The sequence below is a fragment of the Tinamus guttatus genome, unplaced genomic scaffold, assembly GCF_059628265.1.
Source record: "Tinamus guttatus ecotype Peru unplaced genomic scaffold, ASM5962826v1 Tinamus_guttatus_pri_ptg000423l, whole genome shotgun sequence".
Classification (NCBI taxonomy): Eukaryota; Metazoa; Chordata; class Aves; order Tinamiformes; family Tinamidae; genus Tinamus; species Tinamus guttatus.
In genome coordinates, this window is record NW_028288957.1 from 725,403 (window position 1) to 745,334 (window position 19,932).

At 47.1% G+C, this 19,932-nt stretch overlaps 1 protein-coding gene across 3 annotated transcripts; it reads left to right on the forward strand.

Annotated features, from left to right (window-relative positions):
- Positions 1 to 1,280: 1,280 nt before the first annotated feature.
- On the forward strand, positions 1,281 to 17,759 carry LOC104564855 (UDP-glucuronosyltransferase 2A2-like). Of its 3 annotated transcripts, XM_088531583.1 has the most exons (8): positions 1,281 to 1,293; positions 4,016 to 4,044; positions 12,666 to 13,350; positions 15,139 to 15,287; positions 15,489 to 15,620; positions 16,018 to 16,105; positions 16,447 to 16,666; positions 17,274 to 17,759. In XM_088531583.1, the coding sequence occupies exons 1-8, from the start codon at positions 1,281 to 1,283 to the stop codon at positions 17,548 to 17,550; spliced, it is 1,593 nt and encodes a 530-aa protein (XP_088387709.1). In that variant the 3' UTR covers positions 17,551 to 17,759. The 3 variants fall into 3 exon arrangements, with proteins under 3 accessions (XP_088387709.1, XP_088387708.1, XP_088387710.1); XM_088531582.1 differs by lacking the exons at positions 1,281 to 1,293; positions 4,016 to 4,044; positions 12,666 to 13,350 and adding an exon at positions 7,310 to 8,045; XM_088531584.1 differs by lacking the exons at positions 1,281 to 1,293; positions 4,016 to 4,044 and having other exon boundaries at positions 12,621 to 13,350.
- The last annotated feature ends 2,173 nt before the right edge of the window (positions 17,760 to 19,932 follow it).

Below are 19,932 nucleotides of genomic sequence, written 5' to 3' on the forward strand. Positions count from 1 at the left end.
TTTGCAGGGTTATTGCACATCCGGCTTGCAGAGAACTTCCGTGCAAGAACACCAGCAGTGAACCATCTGCTGCGAGCCCAGAGCGAGCGCTTCGAGGAGGATTATGCCCGGAAAATGGCAGGGACCGACCTTTGCTTTCGCACCGAGCTCTGAGGTGGCAGCCACCACACTCACCAAACCCACCATGGGATCCTCCTGACCCCTTTTTCTGCCCTCTGTCTACACCCAGTATCATCTCTTGGCAATGGCACTGCCCCAGCACCCGGTTGCATCTCTGTAATTTCCTTAGAGAGGAAAAAAACAAGAGGCTTCTTTTGCAAAAATGGAATTTGCTGCCTGCATGGTTACTGATTGCCCAAGGAAACCTCTGGCCTCTGCAAAGTCTCCCTCAGCCCAGTGGAGTTTCCTACAGTTTATGTTGTGCTTGCTGTGTGTCTGCCTCCCCAGCCACGCCTAGAAGGCCTCTTCCAAGCCCATTTTGAAGAAGGAACAGCAGCTCTTCAGCTAACAGGAGTATATTTCCAATTAAGTCAGGAGACACGAGCCCCACCTCTGGCAAGCGCGTGGGGACACCTTGGCCTGCAAGTCCCCAGCTGCGTCCCACCATGGTGACGCTTCCTGCGTGTGGTGAATGAAGTGCAGCTTGTGGCCCCGCATGCGCCTCTCGGCACCGCGCCCCTCTTACCTCAGCGTCGCATCAGCAGGTGTCAGAAAAGCCCCTGCTGAGGTCACACTTTGGGGCTGGGCTGGGGGACCCGGGGGGGTGACACGTGCCACAGTTATGGCTGTTCACCTCCCCCAGCTGCCGGGGCCATAGGGGAGAGGGGAGGTGAGGGCACAGGGACAGACTCTGCGCCAGCGGTGCCGGTCCCCAGCCCCAGGGACAAGGATGGGAGCATCCTGGCTGCCCCCAGGAGGGCTGGGGGCCAACAGTTCTCCAAGGGAAGAATAAAGCCCGTGGGCGAAAGGAGGATTTACCGGTCACTTTTGTGCTGTTCTGCTCCCAGGGACCTGGAAAATGAACCTTTGCTGCACCGGTCGCCCGGCGACTGAGTCGTCCTTGAGGTACGCCTGGTTTCCCTTCAAGGGAAGCCCTCTCCTGCCCTGGTGGCTGAGCCATAGAATCAGAATCCTTTTCGTAGTGAGGAGCCCAAAACTGAACACAGAATTCGAGGTGCCGGGTACAGGGGTGAGGGCTGTCCAGCTGCAGAGGTTTGCTCAGTCCCCTTGGCCACTATCAGGGAGTTTCCAAAGCAGTGCAGCCAAAAAGGACTAGATAAATGGCACCAGGCAGTGACACAGCATATAAACAGCCATGTAGGGGGAATAGACTTGCTAAATTCTGCTTCCTTAAAAAGAGCTATTATTTGCTTAATGTTGCAACAGTTTAAAAGGAAGCTGGAAGGAAGCTGTGAGTGTGACAGTTGTTTGGCATTGGCTCCTCTGATGCCGACCCCACCTGTCTCTGATCTCTTTTCTTCAATACCTGTGACAGAAAGTAACTTCCCAGGGACTTGGAGGAAATATTGGAGGAAAGTGCCCCCAAGGATGCAACTTCTTTCTCAAAGGGGGATGCAATATAGGCCCAAGAGGTTGCAAAAATGAACTGGGAAGTTCACAGGGGGTCTGCCTTCCTCAGAGGAATGCTCTGCAAAAGGTACTTGGCTTATGCTGTAATTCTCATTGACCCGAATTCCCCAGTTGGTATCAGTGAGCCTTGTGGTGCCTGAACATGCTCCTGGATTTGGCTCTCCAGGATTAATAGTAGTCCACACGACACATCTAAAAGGGGAAAAAAAGAAACTCTGACTTCGTGCTCCATTAACGGAGGAGAGGTGGAATGTGAACCAGCATATACAGCAAGTGCTAGCAGGGTTAACATGGGTCAGACCCACAGATGCCACCATGGGGCAAGCACAGTATCACTGCCCTCCAGGATGCCTTTTTGGTCGCAGAGTCCTCATGGCCTCAGTCTGGGTGTAAGAGATGCACCTGGGCAAAATCCAGGCAAGAGTTTTTATCGTTAAAAGTTGTAATAAAATAATTCCAAATGGCTTTTTGCTTCTCTCTCTGATATTAAAAGCTGTGTTCTGTAATTCATTTTTGTGTGTGTGTGTTTCTTGGTCACACTGTTTTATCATGTTGCTGATGACTGTGGAGCAGGCTCTGAATTTCTGTGCCTTTTTATGTTGCAGCATCAATACAAACAACGCTGAGTCAGAAGTGCCTGAAGAGGAGCCAGAAGAAACAGAACAGGTAAATACAGACCTGAGCAGAGACCTGAACTGTGGTAGCTTCAGTCACTTCTTCACTTACATGGAAAAGACGCCCCATAAGAAAGGAGCTCCTGGGTTAGACACAGCTCTTCCATGTCCAGTCGCTCTGTACCAGTCACATCAGTATCACCACGTGTTTCTGCAGGAATTTCCCCCCGCTGTTCTTCTCAGACGCAGCTAACACAAACTACTTGTTTCTGTATAATTTGTTCCAGGCACTTTCTTCCTCCTACTACATTTCTTATTTGTGGCTGGTCTGGTTTAAAGCCAGACTTTCCAACGCCCCCACTTTATTCCCTAGACATGTTGTGTTACTGTGGACACATATGTAGATTCAGTTGTGTTGTTGCTGCATCTGTGGTCTGTCTAGATGATACTTTAATGAAACTTCTAGCCGCTTTATAATACAGATATAGCTCTGGTAAAATGTAAAGCATATAGCATGCCACAAATTTCCCCTTTGCGCTCCAGTGTTAATAAGAACTGGAATGGTTTTGGTTTATATCTTCTTGGATCTGGTCTCAAAGTGATTCCTGGCAGCTGTTTGCCTGCTCCTAGTTGAAGAGTTGCATCATACTCAGCTAGGAGAGGCCAAAAGGTTGTGTCCCAAAGGTGTTGCGTAGACCTAGGCTGCTAAGCCTCTGGGGCAGAAACAAGAACTCAGTTATAATGAGGCCAGAGGAGGTATCTCAGAAGTAATTGTGTGCTTAAAAGCACAATCTAACAAATTTGAGCAGGATGAAGCTCCCTCGTAAACACGCTTGTAAGACCAGGATCTTGAATCGCTTGGTATGAAAGCGGAGTCTATATTCCCGTTACTTGTTGACGCCAAGGTGCAAGCATGTGTGGAAATCGTGGTGGAGAGCAGCTCCTCACCGCTCTGCGTGGACGCCCAAGTGCAAACTCGCACTCGGAGAGTGCTGAAGAGGCCTCCCACATTCTCACTAGCAGTGGCTCAGGTGCAAACCTCATCGCTCACCATCGCTGAAGAGGAAGATTATTTTTCCTTGTACAAGGATGCCGAGGTGCAGACGTCCCTGCTGATGACATTCGAGGCAGAGGTTAGTCTTCCTTCTCCTTCACCCAGCGAGGCTCGTTTGGCCTCCTCCTGCCTGGAAGGACCAGAGGCACAGGACACAGCAGCCCCCACTGAAATCACGCCCGCGCCTCCAGAAGTAAGAGATGTCGAGACGCAGACTTCTGATGCTGAAACGCTCCTGGGGAAGAAACAGCGCTCCTCAGAACTGCGGGTTGAGGCCCAAGCGCAAACCTCCGGGCAGGACCTTCCCAGTGTAGAGGAGGTGCCTCCATGCACCTCTCAGACAGAGGTGCAGAAACAGTCCTCCGTGCCCAAAGTAAAGCAGAGTGAGGCGCCTCACTCCACGTCCCCGCCGGAGCCTCAGTACACCTCAGCAGAGAAAAAGCCGTCTGCGCCCTCTGTGCATGCCGAACTACAGGAGAAGGCAGCGTCACAGACAACAGTGTCGAAGAAGTCCTTTCTGGCCACCCACATCGAGGCTCAGGTGCAAACTTCACATATCGATATACCTCCGGGGAATAAGTGGCGGTCGTTTCGCTTAGGCACCGAGGCCGAGGTACAAACTTCGTTCCCGAAACTCTCAGTGTCGAGCAGCAGCACTTTGGCCCAGCAAGATACCCAGGCAGCTTAGAGCCTTGAGCACGCTGCATGCAAGAAGTAAGTAGGAAAAGTCATTTCTGTGGTTACTTCCCTCCAGCAGAACTAAGCTTTGCTTTGCTTTTGATTATTATTATTGTTATTTGACCAGAAAGTTAGCAGGAAGATAAGGCTTACATACAATTTGTGGATTCAGTCAAAATCTAGTGGAAAACTCACTTTAGCATTTATTTCTCTATGGGGGCTTATATATGAACAAATCACTAGTTATGAATACATTGCAATAGAAGAACAAATTAGTGCCTGGCATTAGAGATGGCGGGAGCTTGTTCCCCAGCTCTGCGCTCCCAGACACGCAGAGGGACCCCTGCCCCAAGGCAGGCTTGGTCCGATTCAGCAGCTGAGCCCAGCAGTGAATTAACCTGGTCAAATAAGCAGTTGGTGAGATAAACTGGTGTGGTGAAAGGCCTGGCCCTGGGAGGGAACAGACACCTTGCCCTGGAGCCTTCCTCAATTTGATTTCATTTTTCCTTTACAGAGTGGTAAAAGCCTCTGGGAGAGCCACCCCGGTGCCTGTGCCAAGGTGTCCCTGCGGCATCAGAATGACAGTAAGAAGAATCCATTAAAAAAATCTTAAAGTGAATCAATAAAAACAAGTGAAGTATTATAAATGGAATGTGTAGTGTTTTTGTCCTAGGGTCAGAGGGTAAGGGTCTGAGATATCGAGACATAAATTTTGTGAGTAGAAGTGGGGTTGTGACAGAGACGTCAGTTCACTTACCTGTGCTGGCATCTCTCTATCATCACTCTTGGCGCTAATGAGGAAGTAGGTGTTTAATGGACACGAGTACATGTGTCCTGCGAACACTTCTCCTTAGACGACCGTTTCTGCCTGTGCTTGGGAAGGACCCAACTTTTAAATGATACACTCCAAGTTTTACCTCCGTTTCCTACCCTGGCACTTTCCCTACCCTGGAACTTTTGCGGTGCCCCAAAGTATTATGAAAGTCGTATAGATGTGCCATGCACACTGTAGTCCCTACTCAGTGAAATGGGGGAGCTATCCACGTGTGGGAAACACTAGTCTTGTATTCCTTAACTTTTGCATAACTGGCAAGTTATGCAAGTCATTGAAGTCGGAGATTGCATCCATTTCCATAGCAATCCTCAGATTACTAAGGATTTTGCTAGACATGAGAAATACACCACTTACTTAACATCAGCCTCAGTGCTTAACCCTGCTTTTCTCATGTTTATTGTGTTTTGTTCCCAAATCCTTTCAAAATGTTTATCCCCTTTTTGCATTAAGAGTAACCTGAGCACCATCCTTCTAAGCCACAGAGATAAGTAAAATACAACTCTCCAGTACCAGTTTCACTAGTAAGAGTTCTCGTTTGCTACAGAGTAATTAGGTAATGATGGATTAGAAACAAAACCTGAGAAATTCAGAGGAACTGGCAGCTCTCAATCTCCCTAGGCTTGCCCTTGCAGGGAAACATCACGAGCTGTATCAGTGCAATCCTATAGCAAAGCCTTCACATACTCCAGCTGATAGGATATGGCCCTTTGATATTTGCCAGAGCAAATTTCCTTAAGTTTCCTATAGGATTTTCCCAAGTAAGCTCAAGTGAGCTAAAAGATATGAAACTAAATGTAAAGGTCTGTGGAGACATCATACAGGAACTCATTGCTGTTAATATACTGGGGATACAATTGCTCCAAATTCTGAAAGTTTTGAAAGACCGAAGTTGAATATTATGGGCAGAACTTTAAAAACATGGAGACCTATCTACAGGTTCCTGCATCTCCATGTCCCTAAAACCATGTCTTTGTTTCCAGAATCAAGGACCACTAACACAGCACTTACGAGCAAGGTCAACATATGGACTTTTGAAAAACTCTGCACTTGAAGACAAAAGATTGCCTTGGCTTCTGTGAAGAGTTTCTGAGCAAGTCTTTAACATCTACTTTTAAAAGGTCCTGTTTTCCTAGCTAGGATCCTAACAGGAATGAAATAAATGTTTGTAAACACTTAGCAGTCAGACAACATACTTTGTCAAATGAGTGGTAGCTAGGTACAAAAACAGGATGCAAATTCCTTCTGAGAATCTGGCTCTGTAATAGTGCTGTCATATACACAGGAAAGATAATCTTGGCTAGTTACTGGAGCATAACAAAGCAAGGAATAATCCCTTGAATACATGCCTCATTGTGATCAGCCCATATTGTATTACTTTCTCCCCATTGCATAGCCCTATTCATGGTAGAACGTATTTAAGCACCTCATGCCTGTGTCAAAACTCTCCAGGGCTGCTGAGGTGCCTTAGACAAGCAGCAATGGACAGGAGCTGCCCGGCATAAAAAATTTCTCCTTATTATCCAGAACATGATGTTTTCACAGCCGCCAAGGCCCCACTAGGTAAGAGCTTTTTTTCCTGCATGGCATTTATCCCACACAAATTTATGTGTGGGTTTATGTGTGTTTTTTAGAGTGGTCTCATTTTGATTCCTGGTGGTTATGACCTCCTGAGGCGGTTCTTTCAGGACCTAGTGACTTACTTACATGCAAACAGTGAATCTCCAGATGAGAGCCACCCCAGAAGACATGGAATATTGTGATAAAAGTCACTGAGCAGAGGCCAGGGAGTCAGGGCTCAGATGAGCTTGCCTGCAGAGACATCAAATGCCATTTGTGACTGAGACGCCCTAGTGAGGCTGGCATACTGTTATTGCTATAAGTTGGCTTTATTATCACCAAGGTGTAAGACATGATTCCCTCTCAGCATGGAAAACGTCAATACTAACAAACCTGACTGTGAAAAAGTGTGGTGTTTCCAAGGCTGCATGCACATGTCAGGCACTTAAGTGTACTGTGTGGCTTCTTCTCTGGCTTACGTGGCGCTGCTAGTCAACAGAGAAAGGGAGGGGAGTTATTTAGGCACCAGAGCTTGCACTGTGGTGTGTGTGTCCATGTCTCGCTTGCTGTTTGTACCTTGGTGAAGATGTACCAACCTGAATTAATGCTGAAGCCTGGAGTGGGGGCAGCTCTTGGCTGGGGCTAGAGTACAGGTGCTGGTAAATTATTTACCAACAGGGTAAATGTGTGTCCAGCACATAAGAAAGGATGGGGGAGACTTAACAATATCTATAATATCATTTGCTGCTGCAAGTCCTGTTGCAGAGTTGCACCAACTAGCATTTTCTGTCTTTTCAGTCCAGAGACCAAAGGCGTTCCAGGTCCATTACTCTGTCGTGGCTCTAAAAGGTCTCACTTGGGTGGTGGTGAAGACCTGCCTTTGCTGAGGGTGCTAGTAAAGCCCCGTCACGTGTGACGTGTAGACTGAGTGTTCCGGGCTGGAAGAGAAAGTGCCCAAGCTATCTAACCCTTACTGCTGCCATGGCCACAAAAACCCATGGCTCAAAGAAACACCTCCAGCTGCTGTCTTTTCTGGCGGCTTTTGTAGGGTTGACCTTCAGTGGGAATGTGTTGATCTGGCCAACAGAAGCCAGTCACTGGCTAAACATCAAGATAGTTATACAGGAGCTCATCCATCGCGGCCATGGCGTCACCATCCTGGTCTCCAACGCTTCACTCTTCATTAAACCCAGGGCTGAGGCTGTGGAGAAGTATGAAGTCTATGCTGTGCCCTTCAAGAAAGACACAATCCAGAACCTGATTGAGGATTTAGTAGCGCTGTGGCTGAACCACAAACCAACCACTTGGACTTTGTGGCAGTTTTATAAGGAGCTGGGAAAACTCTCCATGAACTGGAACCAGATAAACAGGCAAATGTGTGATGCGGTGCTCACCGACCGAGAGCTGATGGCCCGGCTTCGGGCTGCCGGCTATGACCTGCTGCTGTCAGACCCGGTGACTCTCTGTGGCGACCTTGTGGCTCTCAAACTGGCCGTGCCCTTCATGTACTCGCTGCGCTTCACCCCCGCCTCCACAGTGGAGAGGCACTGCGGCAAGATCCCGGCCCCACCATCCTACACGCCCGCAGCCCTCTCCGAGCTCACAGACCGCATGTCTTTTGGTGAAAGAATAAAAAACATAATGTCTTATCACTTGCAAGACTACATTTTCCAGAGCTACTGGGGAGAATGGGATGCGTACTACAGCAAGGTCCTAGGTAAGCCTTCTGCTATTTCACTTGCTCGTTAAACAGCCTCCCACATCATGACTCACAGCTCTGTGTCCAGTTCTGGGCCCCATAGTACAAGAGGGATGTGGAGCTGCTGGAGAGAGTCCAGTGCAGGGCTACGAGGATGATCAGGGGCCTGGAACATCTGCCCTATGAGGAGAGGCTGAGGGAGCTGGGCCTGTTCAGCCTGGAGAAGAGAAGGCTGAGAGGGGACCTGATCAGTGTCTATAAGTACCTCAAGGGAGGCAGTGAGGAGGATGGTGCTGGCCTCTTTTCCCTGGTGGCCACCGACAGAACTAGAGGTAATGGCCACAAACTGAAGCACCAAAAGTTCCACAGGAACTTAAGGAAAAAATTTTTAACAGTGAGGGTGACAGAGCACTGGAACAGGTTGCCCAGAGAAGTTGTGGAGTCTCCTTCTCTGGAGATCTTCAAAACCCGCTTGGACGCAGTCCTGTGCCACGTGCTCTAGGTGACCCTGCGTGTGCAGGGGGGTTGGACTAGATGACCTCTAGAGGTCCCTTCCAACCTTAAGCATTCTATGATTCTATGATTCTACGATTCTAGGAGCCAGAAGAAGGGCAGGGTGGCAAAGCCAAGGGCTCAAAAAATGAGACAGGACTCAAATGATACCTGAGAGGTCTGTGAACTGCTGGCCAGCAAGTAGGTGTGTTTCATTATTTTCCTTAATGGAAAAGAGACTGGTGATACAGCTGGGTAGCCCATGTCAAACCAAAGCGGGTTTCCCTCTCCAGGAACTGCTTGCAGAGAAGGTAGCAGAATTTGAGCCCTTTCCCAGCCCAGACCACCGTAATGAGGAGGGCTGGTGCATTAGAAACCAACCTTGATGCTCTCGGCAGCAATACTGAAATCCGTTGCGACTTTGTAATAGAGACTGTGCTTGTATCACTGGTCATTTAACACCAATCCTCCCTGCACAAAACAAGTTCTTCACACTCAAGCCTCTGCTCTGTTTTCAGCAAATATGCAGAAATGTAAGTTTACCTAGGGATTACTGACACGGCCAAAGAGCTGTTTGAACTGAGCATGCACTGACCCTGTGAAGCAGAGCCCTTCCAAGCCTCAGAAGGCTCAATTCCCCGCAGTGCTCACGCGTCACAGGGCTTGACAAACACACCAGAGTCCTCCCCACAGCACAGCGGGTGGCTGAGTTTGGCTCCTGACAGCCAGGCCTATACCAATGCCTGCATTTTCACCTACGGGGGATCGGGAAAGGACTCTCTGGCCTCTACTGAAGCAGAAGCAAAGGCCCTGCAGCCTGCTTTGGCTGACAAGGAGCAGGAGATTCTTGGGTGGCAGCCCAGCGATGATTTTTTTGGCACAGTGAGAAGGGCTTTCATTATTTCTTAGTTGCGGAGCAGAAATATGCAAGACTAGAAATGTTCAATAGATTTTCTGGTTCTATTTATGGTGCATTATTGGCACCTAGTGACACACAGGACAGCTTCCACGATCACATTCAGGCTCCCCAGGAGCTGAGTTCTGTAGAGACAACCTTATTCAGACACTGAGTTCCTTCATGTTCACACCTAGATTCACCCACTTGGAAGGCCAAACTTTCTAGCTGCAATCCGGATTTGCCACGTAGGTGAGCTACAAGCAGACTGACATTAGAAAGCCAAAAGGTGCTCACAGAGCAGATGAACATCTTTGCTAGGTGCCCAAATGCTGTCTGAACAGCAAAATGGATGAAAATTTCCCCTCTTCTTACAAGAAATAATGCAGAGAGGCTGCACTTAGAACATTGCCCCATACCTGTGGGTGGGCATGAGCCCTGAAGTGGGCAAGAGGAGACAGCAGGAGACGGGACAGAGCGACTGCACATGGGGCCCACAGCTCTCCCTGCTGTCTGCGAGAAAGCACCGCTTCCAGGTTCACCAAGTCATTTGCCCTCAGATATCACGTCTCCAGGGAAAACATTATCCAGGATTTTGCAATAGCTACCTTGGCTCTTTGCCCACGTGGACAAGGCGGAGTCACACAGGACCAGACTGGGCCGGCCTCCCTTGCTGGCTTGTATCGAAGGAGGGCCACGGGCATGTACTGCACAAGTCACACCATGGCAGGGAAGGAGGTGGTGGTGCTGTGGCTGCTGGCGGTGTTGGGCTGTGGGTATGGTGGGAAGGTGCTGGTCTGGCCCGCCGACAACAGCCACTGGCTCAACATGGACTATATCCTCCAGCAGCTTGTGGCCCGGGGCCACGAAGTGACAGTGGTGATACCTTCATGCTTCCTCATCCTCGATCCCAGCCAGCCCTCACCTTACAAGTTCGAGGTGGTTGAGGTGCCGATGACCAGAAAGGAAGTAGCTGACTTGCTGGATGAAGCTTTCTATTTTTGGATTTACGAGCAGAGAAAGCAGCACATCTGGGAAGTGTTTTATCAGATAAGAGAGGTGATGTTCAACATGAGCTACGCAAACAAAATGATCTGCAAGGAAATGCTGAAGAACGAAGCACTGCTGGAGAGGCTGAGGGAATCTGCCTTCGATGTCTTTCTGATCGACCCCCTGCTACCGGGCGGGGAGCTGTTTGCAGAGAAGCTGGGCATCCCCTTTGTGTACACCTTCCGCTTCTCCTTGGGCAACACGGTGGAGCGGCTCTGTGGTGGTCTTCCAGCGCCTCCTTCCTATGTGCCAGCCCTCATGAGCCGTCTGACTGACAGGCTATCCTTCACGGAGAGGCTATTGAACACCATCGTCTACACTGTTATGGATATCTTGTATCACAGGATTTTCGGGGCAGAATGGGATCAATTTTACAGTGATGTACTAGGTAAGGCCACTCCTACTTTCGAGATGGCATCTGCCCTGAACCCAAGACTATGTACCCAGAGCCTCATGGTTAAGGTACAAGTCGGGAGGGAGGTAATCCTGGTCTCCTTTTACTCTTCCGAAATCCCTTTGTCATGCTGAGCAAGCCAAATAGTTACAAACCTGCCCTATCACCAGCTATACTGACACAGCGAATGCCCTGCGGGCACCTTAGGGCTGGGTAAACGGTGCCAGTGCTGCTTGAAAGAAAATAACACAGCAGTTGTATACATACAGCAGGCTTGGCTGATACCACAAGCAATAAATTAGCATCACAGCCCCACCAAACAGAGAGATAAAAGGCTTCCAGGGGTTGTGGCTTTGCTTTTTTTTTTTTTTTTTTTTTTTTTAAAAACATTTTATAGAGATAGCAGATGTTTAGTCAATTAGAAGTATATTTATTTTATTTATTTTTGTTAACAGCAATTTTAGCAGCAGTTATAAGCTCTGCTCTGATTTGCTTTAGGGAGTTGTCACAACTGCGAGGAGGAAGTAAGGTCAACACACACTTTGAAGTAGGGGAACAGGTAATAGCACTTCAATATGAAGCACTAAGGGGTTTTACGGCTATGTGAAGGGGTGTGATTTAGTGGGAAGCCCTACTGCAGGAGCGCCGAACTCTGTATTTACGTGGGCTGCGTATTATGCTTGGCAGAGCCGAGGATGCACAGTGCTGGCAGAAGCACCATTTGTGGATTTTATGCAGCGCGGGCTGCCGGGGATCATGGGCTGCATGGAAAATGTCAGCCTGCATTTGCTGGTGCTGCCCTGAGACTGGGGCCTTCCACTGATGCTCCTGAGGTGGACAGGGAAACAAGGGACTTCTTTGTTATCAGTCCTACCATGGCATTAAATTCCCCATCGTTGTGCCAGGGAACTCACTCAGAGGGCAACTGCAACAGGAGACTCCCATGTGCACTTGGACAGATGCTTTGCTCCCCTGTTGCACTGCCATAGCGTCTTGGCAAAAGCAAATGCCTTCTAAATTACCTTTTCTTCTTGCTTTGGAAGTGTCAGGGATAAAGCTGAACTGTCGTGCTCCTGGAGGCTTGCTTCTTGAACAGGGCTGGTGTTCCCAGGAGTGCGGGTAGGACCTTGGCCAGGACTGCGTCCTTCCAGCCATGGGCAATGATGAGTGCCCACGACACCCGGCTGGCTGCAGAGGACAAGGGTAGGTTGTGGGCTAGGTGTCAATCACAGCAGGACATTTTGTTGATGCTCAGTAAACGAGGAGGTAAAGACTGTTGCTGGCTTTACAGGCAACTTGGTTTTTACAGGGCAAAGGAGCAAGCCTAGGAGGTAGTCAAGTGATAGGACTGGGTTAATCACATCACTGCCCAAAAGGGCCCATGGGCTTCTCAGGTTGAAATCCGCAGCTTGAGTTGCTGCTTGGCATGGGAACACCTTGAAGACACATTGGCAGGGCAAACAGCAGTTTGCAGAGCTCAGAAGTGCTTTGCATGTTTGCATGATGGAAGGCGCACTTTGTGAAGAGCCCAAATGGAAACTACCTTGATTTCCAAAGATTAGGACATGGCTCTGTAAGAGACTCCAGAACGGGATTTACTGTTTGCCAAGCCGTCCTGTGAGCAGTATCAGGCTTTTAGCCCTGACATGCCCTTTCACCAAGGTTGGCAGCAGCTGGTTCTCTTTTTTATTGGTTAGTGCTAGAGGTGTTTACAAGTCAAAAGAGTGCAACTGATTCCAGATCAGCCAGAGTAGGACTGTCACTCAGGATGATGGGGCAACGGTTCCTCTGGCTGCTTTGGGCCTACTCGTGCTGCTGGAGTCCTGGTTTTTGTGGGAAGGTGGTGGTCTGGCCAACTGACGCAAGTCACTGGATCAACATGAAAGTGCTGCTGGAAGAGCTCGTTCGCCGGGGCCACGAGGTGACTGTGCTGGTACCCTCTGTCAATCTGCTCATTGACTACCGAGATACCTCCTCCCCCTTCACTTTTGAGGTCCTGCAAGTGCCTTACACCCAGGAAACCATAGATGCCATCATGGACAGCTTTCTCGGTGCCTGGGTGAATGGCTCAGGTGACCTGTCCTTCTTGGAGCACCTGTGGAAGATGGAAAAGGACCTGGAGGACATTACAGATACCGCAAAGGTGATCTGTGACACCTTGTTGCTGGACCTGAAACTGATGGCGAAGCTGCGGGAGGCCAAGTTTGATGTTTTGATTTCTGACCCTATAGCTATTGGGGGAGAGATTGTAGCAGAAATCCTGGGAATCCCTTTTGTTTACAGTCTCCGCTTCTTTATTGGGAACACGGCAGAGCGGCTCTGTGGCGGGCTGCCGTCCCCACCTTCTTATGTGCCCGGCAGCATGGGAAGGATGACAGACCGGCTGCACTTCCTAGAGAGACTGCAGAATTTCCTCTTCTACCTTTACACAGATCATTTCTACTTAAAGTATTGGCGAAAAAAGTGGGATGATTACTACAGTGATAGGTTAGGTAAGGCAGCTGTGGCGTGCGGTTTCTTCTTTTGCACCGGCTCTGCCTTTTCAATGTTTTGGGAACCCGGCCAGATCTGGTTCTGTATTTGAAGGCTTAATGAAAGTCGAGCTTGAGTTCTGGACCCATTCATTTGTTGTCAAGCAGATACCTGATTTTCTTTTAAGCAACATTTTAAGCAGAGTCCTATTTCTATGCCAAATCTAAAAATTCACTTTACCAGCCTTTTATCAGTCTCTAGTTTATAGTTCAAATCCCTGTCACAGGGAGCTGGTGGATGCCCGTTTTAGTGCCTCTAGAGCAGTTTTAGAGGCCAGTTATCATCTCCTAGTTTTAAGGACAGGCACAACAGCAGCTGGGGAGGGAGTAGATACAGACTGGAAGGGCAAATACGTTCTTCAGATAATTCTGTGCAAGCCATGGGAAGCAGCGGAGGGATAACTCAGTTCTCATGTTGCCAGTGGAACTGACTTGGGAACACTGTCTGGTTTTGTACAACTGAAAAGCAAAAAAACGCACCCTTTGTGCATTAGCAGGTACTGTCTCGGGTCCCTGTTTGGTACAGGATGCTAAGCATATATATATATATATATATATATCTATTGTCTTCTCCAAAAATAAACGGTAAGAACCATCACCTTTCTCCTTCCCATATCATTCACACTTTGAAATATAGACTTTGCTTTCCATATAAGCATGGAATGTTTGCTTTAACTAAGTAGAGCTCAAGCCTGCCTCTGCATTTATTAAAAAGAGATCTTCTTTTAGTTCGACAGACTTTGTATCTTGTACCAAGTATCAGCACTTAGGCAGATAAGGGAATCTGTTCTGTTGCCCTCTAATCTCTTCCTGTATTTGCCAGAACTCTTCCCTGGCCTTCCAAAACAACCTCTGTTTCCATTATTGATTTTTTCTATTGCATAAGACTTGATTCCTTTACAACCTGCTTTACAGACTAACACCTTTATGTCACTCTGACTGTTAGGCCGGCTTTACTGCCATTATAAGTTAATTTGCACTCTGGTAACTCAGTAATCACCCTCTCCATTTAGATGTCCTACAGGTATGTTTTATTCTTGCTTGTTATGCTGCTTGATTGATGTTTGCTTTGGACTGGCTTCAGATAATCATTAACATTTCTAACGCTTTTATTCCCTTGTTCCACACATTGGGACGATCCTGCAGAGGGAACATTCAAAGGGTATCTGACAAGACATACTTTTTTTCACAAAAATAATTTTTTTTGGGCTGGTCTCCAGGAGAACCAGGGCTGGCTGTACTTGCCTTGCACTGCAATTTGAGCAGCCAGAGTCACCATCCAATAAAACGCAGGGGAGCTTCACTAAAACTTTCCTCCTCCTCAACAACTGATCAACATTGGGATATACCTTTTTATTTTATTCAGCCCTAAGTTTTCTTTGATTACTTTATTGTACAAGGTGAGTTTTTACTGCCAGTACAGCTAGTAAAGGCTTCGAACAGTTCAAGAACTATATTCTTACCACAGAAACTAAATGCTTCCTACTCACTCAGGTACTGCTGTAAACCCTAAAGGTTTTATATTTTTTTAAAGATGCTGTTGTCTCATGCAAGGCAATGTGTCAAGACCAAACAGGGACCAGGGCTGGGAATAGATTTGAATTTGTCCCCATTTTCATTTTGTGCTTGACTTGATACATTGCACTAAAGGGAAACGCCAGGAGACAAAGGTAAGTCTTTTATTTTGCAATCTAAAGCAAACAAGACTCCTCCTGTGTGTGTTGTAAATGCCTTGTTCTTTTCCCATAGGAAGGCCCACAACCCTGTGTGAGACAATGGGGAAAGCAGAGATGTGGCTAATTAGGACATATTGGGATTTTGAATTCCCACGTCCTTTCCTGCCCAACTTTGAGTTTGTTGGAGGACTCCACTGCCAGCCTGCAAAGCCATTACCACAGGTATCCTGACTTTGTTCTGCTCCTGGTTTACCTGCCCAGCAGAAAAAGAACTGTGGAGCTTTGTAACAGCCTGCTCTCATTGGAGGCACTCCTGAACCATCATCTTCTCCTGGATAAACTCGATAGATTGTGCTCCTTTTATGTAAGTCTTTGCAATCTGAAGTGCCTCTTTATGCTCAACGTGATTTCTGCCTCTCCTAGGAAATGGAGGAATTTGTCCAGAGCTCAGGAGAACACGGCATCGTGGTGTTTTCCCTCGGATCAATGGTCTATAACCTAACTGCTGAAAAAAGTAATATAATTGCTCGGGCCCTCAGCCAGATTCCACAAAAGGTGAATTTCTTCTCAGTCTAAAACATAACCTATTCCCCCCTTTCTAGTTTCACTGCATTCAGCAAGCCCTTCACAGCCCGGCAGGCCTGATTTTCATCTGCATCTCTGCTGGCTCTTTCATGTGCAGGAAGCTGAACTTCACCGTCACCTCCCATAGTGTGCTCCCCTCTTTAAACCAAAGCACACTGAGGTGTGTCCACACGCCCCAAAATAAAAAACACTCTAAGGAGAAAGCACATAAAACCCAACCTAGCACGTAATGAGCTAAGCTGGAGCAGAGTTATTTGAATCACTAAGAAAAGGTGGATGCCTTTGAGGTAAGGACCCACCCTTGGTGGGACAAGATAGAAAAGCATGTAAAAATCGGTATGTTTATCTTAACATCCTCCTGTTCAAGGTTCTCTGGCGGTACAAAGGAAGAAAACCAGAAGCTCTGGGCCCCAACACCAGAATTTACGACTGGATACCTCAAAATGATCTGCTTGGTGAGGATCATTTTATCCAAATTGGGTTCAGTCCTTGGCAAAACGGTTTCCCTGTTCTTCCAGCAAAATCAAGCGAGAATCATGCGAACGACCCCCCTAACACTCGTGGCTGCAATTCTTTTTGTACCTTAAGCAAGCAAGGTTTACTCTCCCAGCCTTTATTTCCTAGTGCAAAGGCTACTTTTGGCCTTAATGTGACTAGATAAACAGCACACATGCGCTGATGCCAACCCAGCAGTTCCCTCCTCAACCCTTGGGCTTCCCTGGGTGATCTGCTCTTGTCCCAGCAAACACGGTCTGCAGTAGTTGCTGCTACACACTCCTCTCCTTCCCTGTTCCAGGCCATCCTTTGACTAAGGCCTTCATTACTCATGGTGGGACCAATGGCATCTATGAAGCTATCTACCATGGGATCCCCTTGGTGGGGATGCCCATGTTTGCTGACCAGCACGACAACATTGCTCACATGAGGGCAAAAGGAGTCGCAGTTGAGTTGGATTTTGGCACACTGAAGACGCAGGACCTAGTTGATGCACTGAATACAGTCATTAACAATTCCACGTGAGTTGTGTTACTGCCTAAGAGCAGGATTGGGTTTTAACATATTGGGTTGTCAATGTGAGAAGATCTACTGGCTTTTCCAGGAGCCCAAAGTGTTTATGAGCTGGAAGTTGAGGGCTTTCAAATAAAACAGACAGTCTTTATATTAGGCACCTCCCTCTTTTCTGCAAATCAGCATCTCATGGAAGACAGATGACTAATTCCATTTTCTTGATACTGCATTTTTATGAGCCCTTTGAAGAAAATAGATGTGGGAGAACCCAAAGCAGTCCCCGAGATAGTTTTCTGTCTTCTTTTTTCAATGTTCATGGCTATTATAGTCTTTGGAGGCTATGAGTCACAATGCTAGTTATTCTCGTGGTGCTGATTGAAGCAATAACTGAAGTAACTTTCCTTTGCAAAAGAATTACTTTCTCTATTACAATTCGTAATTCAACTTTAGGCAAATAGGAGCAAATTGGGCTCGTTTCGGATGTATGTAATAACACTGATCAAAGTAAAGGCAAGATGTTCTGGCTTTTAACACTTCCTCAACAGCACAGCAAGCTGAAGACGGGCTCCTCCAGGAGCTGTGAGAAATCTCCTTGTTTTCTTGTCTTTTCCTCAGCTATAAGGAGAACGCTCTGAGGTTATCCAGGATTCATCACGACCAGCCTATGACTCCTCTGGACAGAGCAGTCTTCTGGGTTGAATTTGTCATGCGCCACAAAGGAGCAAAGCACTTGAGACCAGCTTCTCACCATCTCACTTGGTACCAGTACCACTCCCTGGATGTTCTGGCCTTCTTGTTCACCTGCACAGCCATCACTGTCTTCATTCTTGTCAAATGCTGCCTATTCTGCTGCAAGAAGTGCGGCAGAGTAACAAAGAAGAAGAAAGAATAAACACGTTCTTCCCCTCAGCACTGTTCGTAGGCTGATCCAGCAAAGCATTTATGCACACTCCTCAGTGAACAGCTTTATTAGGATGCCTTCCATATTGGACGCACCAAGTACCACCTTTTGGAAGGGATGGGCTAGGAAGCAGTTCTGCAGAAGCGCTGCTTGCTTAGCCAGTCTGTAGATTGCAATAAATTGCCCCCTGGCCCAAGCAAGATGGAATTATAAATGCTTATATATGCTTGCGACTGCTGATTGCACAGGGTTTCCGGAATTTTCAGATGAATTGCGGTATGCTTCCTAAATACAGCCTTCCTGGGTGTCCTGTTGTGGTCCCTGAACCTGGGACTCGTCTCCCCCAGCTTTAACTCCTTCCTTCTCTGTATCATCCACCCCTGATGACCCCCATCCGACTATCTCTCTTACTACAATCTTCAAATAAAGATGGGAAAAATCTCATTTCAGGCTATGTCTGTGATGGTTTAATTCAACTAGGTTCAGTAAGCATAGTGAGTTTGATAGAATCATTTTATCCTACTAAGGACATACAAACCTTGTGTAAAAAAAACACTTCCACGTGGCAGTCAAATATTTTGTATAAAATATGTTGATGCTGTCTCTTAACTATATACACTAAAATACACAAAACTCAAACTACTCTCAGTTCTCAGCACCAGAATTAGAAGCCCATCCATTGCCATTTACCAACATAGAACTAGAGTATTCAGAAAGAGTGTGGCTGAGTTGGAGATCTTTAAAGCACGTGTTATAATAAGGAAGATCTTTATGCAAATTTATGAAGGATAACAGGAAGAACAAAAACAGGAAAGTTTTGAGTTTTTCCAATTGGTAGTTCACTGCATTCTTGGAATAAAGAGGGTCAATATAAATCCTTCTACACAACGAACTTTAAGGAGACAGATGAAAATAAAATGTACTACTTGTAAACACACAAAAAAATGCAAGCTTTTTTTTTGTTTGTTTATTTCAAGTGAACACTGGTTCACTTAGAAAACACTTCTAAGAAACACTGAGGCTTCTTAAAGTACTTAGGGCTCCTTTTCAAAGCAGATCAGCTCTCTTTCAGAGTGGGCAGTATCTTTAAAAACTTCATTCTCAGAGAAGTCTGCTTACAAAACAGTTCCATTTCTGGTGCTGTTACGTCTTATAGAGAACTAGCAGCTGGCTGCTAATCTCACTCCATCAAGACACATAAACATTAACGGGAAGCTCGAATGCTAACAAAGTATTTTTAAACATTCAGCTACAAAACCACTTTTATCCCCCATCAGCAAGCATAATTCCTTATGACAAAAACATAAAACCAACACTTTCTTAAATCACTTAATTGCTGTACACCTTGCTCAAAGATTAACAAGCTCATGTAGCTTTCCTTTCAGTTTTATAAAGCCATTTCTCCACCCCCTTCCCCACTTCCATATTTAAAGCCCACCATACCCAGTTACTAAAGCTTTTCAAATTAAAGATTCTTTACTCTGAGCAAAAAGCAGTTGCATCTACAGCAAAATCAGTTCAAGAAAAAAAAAGCTGGTGTAAAGAATGAACATACCGCTTTCTTGTACTTTTGAGAGTGCATTTACGACCGGTATAATATATGATAGTAACAGTTCATATAGCAGTCCGAAACTACTGACTTTTAGCTGTAAGCCACACACATAAATGGAGGCCCTGGCAGGCTTGAGAAGGTGTGGTGGTGTTATATGTATAGTTTGCAGTCCATTGCAAATCCTTCACTCGTATATACTTTATTGCACTGGAAACCTCTTAGCTTAACTTCAAAAGCCATCTCGGTGTTCAGTCCTTTAAAGCCAAACACTCCTTACTGCCAATCCGAACAGAATCCGGAGCGGGCACCTTAAAAGGAAATGTGTAACCGCCCACCCCCTTGCTGGTATATAAGCCCTGCGCTCGGCACCGAGGGGGTCCTTGTACAAGATTCCCGCGTTGAGGGTGAGCTGGGGAGCCCAGCTAGCTGGTAATAAGGCTGGATCCTGCAATCATGGGCCTCTCTGCTCTTCTCTCGCTCACGGGTTGGGAACCGGATTTAACATTTTGGGGACTTTTCCGGGATTCCACCCTGCCGGCGGGCAAAGACTAAGAGACGCCCAGGACAGCTTAAGGTAAGCAGGATAAGCAGGCCCGAGGGGAGGCTGGTGTATGCCTAGGTGGATGCACCGCAGGGTGGCCAGCCGGGTAGTGTGGGAGACATCCCCACTACCCCGTGGTTATTAGGAAAACGGGGGTGAAAGGTAAACCCTGTGGTATGAAAGGGAAAAGGACGCGCACAAAAGGAAAAATAACATGAAATTTTGGGTGTTGACTGTGTGGAATTGTTGTCTCTTGCTTTATGTGCTTTGTGTCTGTGTT